The sequence below is a fragment of the Zingiber officinale genome, chromosome 3A (assembly GCF_018446385.1).
Source record: "Zingiber officinale cultivar Zhangliang chromosome 3A, Zo_v1.1, whole genome shotgun sequence".
NCBI lineage: Eukaryota > Viridiplantae > Streptophyta > Magnoliopsida > Zingiberales > Zingiberaceae > Zingiber > Zingiber officinale.
In genome coordinates, this window is record NC_055990.1 from 156,129,626 (window position 1) to 156,138,255 (window position 8,630).

At 35.1% G+C, this 8,630-nt stretch overlaps 1 protein-coding gene across 9 annotated transcripts; it reads right to left on the reverse strand.

Moving 5' to 3' along the window:
• Positions 1-551: 551 nt before the first annotated feature.
• LOC122052955 lies at positions 552-7,919 on the reverse strand. Of its 9 annotated transcripts, none has more exons than XM_042614728.1 (5): positions 5,664-7,919; positions 2,828-2,875; positions 2,516-2,744; positions 1,074-1,313; positions 552-847 (listed from the first exon to the last, which is right to left on the reverse strand). In XM_042614728.1, the coding sequence occupies exon 1, from the start codon at positions 7,188-7,190 to the stop codon at positions 5,973-5,975; it is 1,218 nt and encodes a 405-aa protein (XP_042470662.1). In that variant the 5' UTR covers positions 7,191-7,919; the 3' UTR covers positions 552-847; positions 1,074-1,313; positions 2,516-2,744; positions 2,828-2,875; positions 5,664-5,972. The 9 variants fall into 9 exon arrangements, with proteins under 9 accessions (XP_042470662.1, XP_042470670.1, XP_042470665.1 ...); XM_042614736.1 differs by adding an exon at positions 3,946-4,009 and having other exon boundaries at positions 1,074-2,744; XM_042614731.1 differs by having other exon boundaries at positions 1,074-2,744; positions 2,828-7,441; positions 7,701-7,919.
• Between the last annotated feature and the right edge of the window lie 711 nt (positions 7,920-8,630).

Below are 8,630 nucleotides of genomic sequence, written 5' to 3' on the forward strand. Positions count from 1 at the left end.
CAATGGTACAGTAATGTTGGTTGGCATTTTAACATCTCAATTAGTCCGTTTACCACAGGACAACTAAGAAGACTACCCGCTAATAGTTGAGTTATCCCGCTAATGGTTAGATTTCAATTCCTAGTTATGCTCGTTTTAAATCTTATGTGTTAATTTATTACCAGAGGGATAATTATATGTCATGTAGTTATTATACATATATAAATGTTAAATATATGATCAGTAATTGTTTAGTGTAATGGTTAGTGACTAAATATAAATATAAATATGAAAGACTTTTAGCTAAAAGTAAAGTTTAAACTTGTTTAATTAATAACATCGTTAGGAGGATGCCTAATATAATATATTATGTATTATCCAATATAATCCTTTTGTCTTCCATGCATGATATCTCAAGTTGCCTCTTCTTCCATGTCAACAATAACACAAATAATTCTAGAGTTTGAATTAAATTCCTTTTGTTTCTTGAAAAAAAATCATGATTTTGTGTGAGTTTACAGGGGGGAAAAAATATATATCTGAGTTAAAAATCTAGAATTTCCAAAAGAAAATAAAATCCAACAAAAAATTAGCTATTGGGATTTAGTCAATAAATGTTAAGCTACAAAACATTACGAGTGTAAAAGGTGTGCGATAACTTAGACATAATAAGCATTTATGTTGCTGACAACAAACTGTTATCTAAAGTAAAGTTGACATCATTTTGAAAGGGGAGACCGCTTTCACAAACGTGCCGTTTTGAACACTCTCCTCTATCTGTTCTTGCCTCTACGGCTCTCTACATTGTTGTGTGCTGTAGCGATGGTCGCCTTGACAGGGGAGACATCACGCAACAGTCCTCCACGACCTGCAAATTAAGTCTATGTCTGTTACTTTGATAGGGAGGATCAAGTGATGAACAGTGGGACTTTATGATGATCGATGAGTGCCAAAATGAAGTAAAGTGTGTCATTTATTTAGATTCAAATATGCCCACTAAAATCGACTGAATTCTAAAATTATAGACTACTGGAAAACCTGTAACAGAATATAAAGTAAAAAAGGAAAATGTTAAAGAGTGACATTTCGAATACCCAAAGTCACGCCAGAATGAGCCGCCCACACTGTCCGAATGGAATGTAAAACGGCAACGAGAGATATCTGCAAGTTTCAAGAAATAGCAGCTCGTCTCCGGCTATGAAAACATCATACCTTCAAGTTACGAGAAATGGCGGCAGCATCTCCTGATGTTGGGATACAACATGAAAACCATCCACAACCATACTTTCGCCAGTAGCAGGAGCCGACTTATCATCTGCTTCAAGTAGTCACAACTTGCCGAGGAAATAAATAGTTAGCATGTGTCACACTATCTCAGGCTATTATAATTTCTGATGATATTATTACATATATCTAACCATAAAAGTTCTTTCAAGTTTAACTTGTTGATTATTAGATTATACAACTATTAGTAAAAATAACTAATTTTTTGATATCCATATCACATTTCTCAAACTCTCTGCCATATTTTATCTTTTTTTTCTTTTCATATGCGTTTTTCTTTGAAAAAGTAGACAATTCTACCAAGCCTAAAACACTCAGACAAAGTAGCTCATTTTAAATTAAATAAAATGTTATCATTTGGTCTGGTTCTCTGATGAGTTGATTTATTTTTATTTGCACATTCTCCTACTTTGGACCATTTTCTTACTAAACAATTAGTATTATGGATAATGTCGACCCATATGGTTCATCTAAGGCTAATGCATGCTTCTAAGTTGTATTGCAGACCTCGTTAAAATTCTCAAACTGTTCCTACAAGCATAAATTTCTCAAATTGAGCTATGTCATACAGTCAAATGAGTCTTCTGTATACTTGATAGACTATGGATCTAGTTTACCATTAAATCTAGGAACTTTGGGTCCAACAATATGCTTTCTGATCTCCTCAAAATTATTAAGTCTTCTATAATATTGGCCCCGTAATTTTGTTATAATGTCTAGAGAATTTACATGAAGTTTTTCTAAGACTATTGCTCAATTGTGATTCAAAATGTGCATTAGGGGTACGTGATGTTCTTGTTAGCTTTGACACCAGTGGTGGTGTAACTTGTGAAGACTCTTTCTAACAAACCTTCTGGTGGCAAAAGACGAATACGCTCGCCCCCCAACGCCCCCGCCAACCCATCCCAGGGCCAACACGGAGAAGGTAAATTACGGACGGCTACTAACCTTTGGAATAGTGACTAATTATATCATCTAATTAAAGCTAACCAACCTTCTAATTTTATTGGTATTATTATTTCCTCATGATATTTAATATAGACGAAATATTAATAAAAATTAAAGAAATTATAAGAATACTTTTACTGAAAAATAGAGCACAAAATGATATTGTTCAACTGTGATGCAGCTAAGAGAGCTAATATGATTATTTGAGCTAAGATAACATGAAAGGTTTTTCTTGTGAACAAGTAATTAAATTAAAGAAGCAAAATTAAACAAAAGTAATTTGCTTAAGAGGTTGTGAATATACACTGGGTTGACGCTAGCTGGTGATGAAATTGCCTCAAGTACGATGCTTGATGAATTTGACAAAATTTGCATTTGTAGGTTAGTTCATTTTGACTACTCTTCATGTGCTGCCATATTGAATGGCGGATGGTGGTCAGGCCTACCTTCTGCTCATTGTTGGTTAAGTGGCTGGTGGAAGCCAAAGAGTGGTATTTGTTGTTACATCAAAGAGCTGGATGCACCAATGGAGGCTGAAAAACAAAAGGGCAAGAAGGCTATTAACCTTCAATATGAAGTATAAAACAAGAGATAGATCTTTGAAAACATTTGTTACCTTTCTGATGAGAAAGTCTCATTGGAGCATTAAGAGTTATCCACCAAACTGCAGATTGATGGAGAGCAAATTCTCCGTCAAGACCTAACTTTCAAGACAAACTTCAATGGGAAATAAAACAAGGAAAATACATATACCTCCTGATTATTTGAATGCAGGAAGCATTAGCAGGTCAAGAAAAATAATCTATCATGGTATAATGTTTCAGTTACACCATTTTATCACAAAAAAAAGGCCAAGAAATGAATCTAGGAAAAAGGAAAAAAAAGTTTCGAGGAAAGAGAACATATAAATAGTTTACAAACTTGTTCATAATTGCAACATGTTAAATACAAGCAGACATGGAGCATTGAATAGAAACAGCTTTTCCAACAGAATAAAATGGTATTTTATCAGATGTCGTACATAAACATTTAGCAACTAAATGACCTAATTAAACACTGCTGCAGATACTTACTCTAACTAGTCCCATGAAACTGCAAGAAATGAATCTTAAAGAAACAAAACATGATTTCAGAGAAAATTAACATGTTAATAGAAGAAACATGTTAGATCGAAGCAGATATTTTACATCGAATGGAAAATAAGCTTTTCAGAAAATATAGAAGTGGAATTTTATGATGTCAGCATAAGTATATAGAACAGTTAGCATAAAAAAGAATCAATCAAACAATGCTATACATAAATCTGGAAATCCTGCGTAGTTGTAAGAAGACCAATTATGCTGTTTAAGCTACAAAACTGTGTAATAGCACCTAAAATTGAGAAACAATGTTAATGGACATGGTGAATGAAAAAAACTTGTTTGCACTTTCAGAGTAGCTATCCATGGTGGAAAAGCATATTGGATAGGTAACTCATCACAATCGAAACAACAACCAAAAACAATGTCCAAAAGATTCTGTTGCCAGATCAATCCCAATATTATTAACCACTTTTAACTCTGCCTAAATGAAATAAGGATCTTTCCAAGATGCACACAATTCTACACCGTGGAATCCCCTTTCCTATCACCCAACTGGTTCATTCCCCTTTTCTTCTGATTTCACATCTGGACCAACAGAAAGATTGCCATTATCCTAATTTGACCGTGCATGTCAGAAGGATAAAAGACTCACATTTGTCACAACCTTTGTGCTTCATCTTCCTAGCATTCATATTAGAGGGCAATGGCAACTGTATCTGAAAACAGTACGCAAATAATCAGGTGAAGGTATTAATTTTAGACATTTCTTTGCAGTGAAAACCATGAGATACATTATCTCTAAGTGTAAGGGAGGGCATGACGACTCGAGTCAGGTTTTAAGAATATCCAACAACTGATTTCATATGGGTATTCAAAGATCCCTGAACTTGAATCAGACCTAATTATATCAAAAATCTTAAAACCCAAAATTTTTTAGTTGGTTCTTTTGTATGGGTCAGCTTTCCAGTTTCCTTTTTTTTAATGAAATTTTTAGATCTTATAAGTAGTAACTATATAGTGTACAAGTATATAAAACCTAACTGGGGAGCTTAGCAGCAACAAAAAGAAGGATTAGAAGGAAGAACGAGTATCGAAAGTAGACATGTTAAAGCCTAAAGGGAGTAAGAACTGAGAAGGATAGACTCCAAGCTGTATACTTTGAGATTCAAGAGATGGTTTGTAGAAATCAACCAATATAAAGTTGGAAGAATTTCTGAGTCACACCTCTTAATTTGTAAACTGATGGCATTCTCCAGTGATAATGCATATGCTAACAAACCACAGCAAAACTTGGGTGAATGGATAAAGACAAGATTTTACATAGCATGCAAAAGAAGCTTAATCTATTTAGTTAGTTAAGATTTATCGAAGAGATCATTGCTCTAGGTAAGTCAGCTATTGCGAAGTGGAGGTGAACAGAAAGAAGATTGACACTCTTTTAAGATTTGCATTGTGTTCAAACATGAAACCTGAATTACTAAATTGCTATATATTAAAACACTAAAGGTTTCCATACAAACAAAAGTAGAGTGCCTGACTTAACCTAAATAAGCTATCTAAGCTTGTTGGATAGACAAAGAGAACCTTGCAGCACATAGAGAATCAAATTGCAAGAGGTCAGATGTTGTTGAAGTTGACTCTGGATCGGTTCCTACTGTAATGAGAAATCGAGAACTTAGCTAGTAAAATCTATGATACTATTTGGTAGCATAAGAAAGTGTCATATAGCATGTATCAGAAAGAAAATTGTAGCTGATGGGAGCTTATTAAAAGGACTTCCCTTGGAAACATCAATTTGGTAGCATAAGAAAGTGTCATATAGCATGTATCAGAAAGAAAATTGTAGCTGATGGGAGCTTATTAAAAGGACTTCCCTTGGAAACATCAATTTACTGGTGCTGCAGCAAAATTATTTGCTTTTCCAGGAGTGATATGACCAGCTGAATAAACTTTTTCTTTGTATTAGCAAGATATGAAACAGTTACTCAAACCACAGTTGCAACTTAATTCAGTGACAGCAACTTATATTGAAGCAACAAGAACATAAGTAATGAAAATTTGAAGTAATCAAGAAAAGTTCTATTAGCAAATGGTGATTATGCTCACATAACTACAATAAATAACTACCATAAGAAATGCACATGAACATGGGAATTAACCATCAAACTCAGGACTAGAGTGATAAATCCAGAATCAATCAAATGATAATTCAAAATTTGAAAAAAAAAATAATAATAACCAATTTGATAATAAAATATTTTTGAGCTAGTAAGCTTACAAAAAATGATTGTATAAAATTCAGAAAAAAAAGATGTTACAGCAGAACCCTCTTCAGAGTTTTCAATGATGTTTATTATATGAACTGGATACCTTGTTTGTGCTACTGTCAAAAGGTTATGACATCAAGGATGATGAACTAAAAAAATAAGCCAATCAGAGATCCATCCCTTGGAACAGGCTGCATAAAGAATGTGTTATTATTTCAAGTTCTCCATAGAAGGATCTTGCAGAATTCTTCTTGTCAGATCCCCATGAAGCCTAGCTACAAGGCATAGATTTTAACTGAGTAGCTTGAATTGGAAAATTACAGTCCCGGATAGACTGTCCTAGCAGTTGAGCACAACCAGAAGTAAATACTTTGGCAGAACACAGAATATATATGCATTCCTTCTACTCAAATTAATGAAGACAAAATTTCTCAAGGAGCAAGGGCCAATCCTCCCCAAGTAGTTGTGGGTTTAGCTCCATCACTACCTTAAAGTCCAGCATATTCAACACATGTTTGCCTTCTGAAGCCCCAATGCTACCTTGTACTTGGGTGTTATTTCCTACCCGACCACTAGAATAAGACATTGAATGAGGAGGCAGATTGTGAATTTGCTGCTTTACAGGTAAATGACTATTTCTTTCTCCTACTAGCTCAACGCATGACCTAATCAGCCGCTTCAAATATGCATCCAATGCCATATTCAACAAGTTGGCACAGTCCAGTGTGACTCGTTCCAAGCCCTGTGCCTGAGTTATTTTCTCAATTCTCTTCTTCAATGCCTCAGTTGGATACAGTGCACTATAATCATAACTACTACAAAAGCTATTACATGTACCACTACCTGATGAAAACCGTGACCTTTTAGCCCCACCAATCCTTTCTGAACATAAATGAATTCCAAGTGGAGCTTGAATTGGCGCCTTAAAAAAATCCATATCAATTCTGTAGTTCTTGCCATGTTTATGTACCAAGGGAACTACTCCAGCAATAAACTTCCTGTCTAAGGAAACCTGTTTCCTTAGAGATGTTTGTTGGATTCTTGCTCTCTTTGGTGGAAGCTCATAAGCCCCACAATATTGCTTCTGCATTGATCCTTTTGAATCGCCATTCTCACTGAAAACCGCGACATCCGAGATTTCCACCATCCCATTTTGTCCAAGGTTACTGGAGTGATCTTTGATCCAATAATTTTCGGTTCCATGACTGATCTTGTGGGGCAGTTTCTGCAACATATCACAATCAAACGCAGTTTGCTGCTTTGCATTTGGATCTTGTGAAAAAGCAAGTATATCATCTACTTGAGATGATTTCTTCATTAACAAAATTTGTGGGAACTTATCATAACTACGTTCTTTGGCATGACAGGCATTGTGAAAGATCAAACGAATTAACTGATTGTGCAAAGGTATATTCTCATGGCCAAGTGTCAAAATGCAAAGCTTGTTAAACTCTCGCTTGCTCAGCTTTTGTAACAGAAAATGATTCAAATAGCTGAAGTACTGTTGCGCCTGCTCCTGACCAAGCCGCTTGAATATCTGCGATTTCAGGTCACCAAGATTACTCGAATGCCTCGGCACTGGTGCTGCCATCAGCGGTATCTGCGGCTGCAGCATTGGAGGCTGCGGCATCTTCAAAAGGTTCCTTAGAATAAGAACCAAGTCGAGTAGATCAAACCCTCGTCGACAGCTCTTAAATCTATCTAGATTTGAATAAGGACTAGGATTTGAACCTTCTCTTACTTGCAACCAGAGCTTCACATAATTCCAAACTATTCAGAGACAGCAAAGAAAGCACAAATGTCATTTTCCACGACCAATACCCTCAGGAAAACTGGAAAAGTAAGCCTCCGCGCCAAAGATGCAATCTTGAAAACAGATTTCTAACGACAACCCAAAACAAAGGGAAATAATTAGAATACAGAACCATATGGAAACATCTAACTTTCAATGTTTCCGTTGCTCAATCCTCTCTCCGATCTGCGATCTAGGAACTCGCAATTTAGCAAAGCGGATCGCACCAGACCCGCGACGAATCCAAGCAAGACGGATCAATAAAACAGAGAGCGACGGAGAAGAGATGCCAATCATAACGGAAAGGTCGACGGCGAAGCAGAAAGAGAACGGGAGGTTGGTGCCGACCTTGGAGCAGCGGGAGCCGGCTTGATTCGGGCAGAAGCAGAAAGCTTTAACCTTTACTCCTCTCCCTCAAGTTCCTATCTCTTCCTCTTCTTCGACTACTCCACTGTACTTCACGTTGAGCTGGGACAGATCGAGCAAAATAGTGCTTTTTGTTCTCTCGTCTACTGCAACCTTCGCTCACTTCTTGGAGTTTTCTTTTCTCATTTTTCCTACTTTTGCTTTTCTGAATAACCTAATTTGGGAGTAAATATTATGATGTAATCGAGCTGAGCCGGGCTACATTCTTGAATATTTGAACTTGACTCGTTTATAATCGAGTCGAGCTCGAGTTTTATTTAATAAATGTATTCATGACTCACAAGTTCATTCGAACTTTTATTGAGCCTAAACGAGTTTAATAAATATAAATTATAAATTTAAATATTTATTAAAAACTAAATTATATATTTAGAGAAAATTATAATATTCTTATTAAAATTTATAATTTTATTCTAATAAATAAATTTAATATATTTATTTATATTTTTCATAAGTAGATTATAAAATCTATAAATTTAATATCAAAATTATTATTATTTTATTTAAAAGTTGATTCATGAGCTTAACGAATGTGTTCACGAGCTAACGAACCGAGCATTACAAAGTTTGAACTTGGTTTGTTTATCTTAATGAGCTTCATTAAACGAGCTCAAATGAGCTTTTATCAAATCGAATTTCGAATAGTTCACGAGCGGCTTGATTCATTTATACCCCTATCAAATATCGCGGAAAATGATAATAAATAATTTAAACATTTCATAATTACTTTTTTTTTCAATGCTAGGGGATAACTAAATTACGTACCCAAGTTTTAAAATTATTAAATTAGGTATCTAATTCTATTGTTGCTCAAAATGTAGCAATCAATTCAGACATAGTATCAGCACAGTA

Coding starts and splice junctions, on each gene's coding strand:
- LOC122052955 (XM_042614731.1), bottom strand. CDS start 7,190: ATGCCGCAGCCTCCAATGCTGCAGCCGCAGATACCGCTGATGGCAGCA.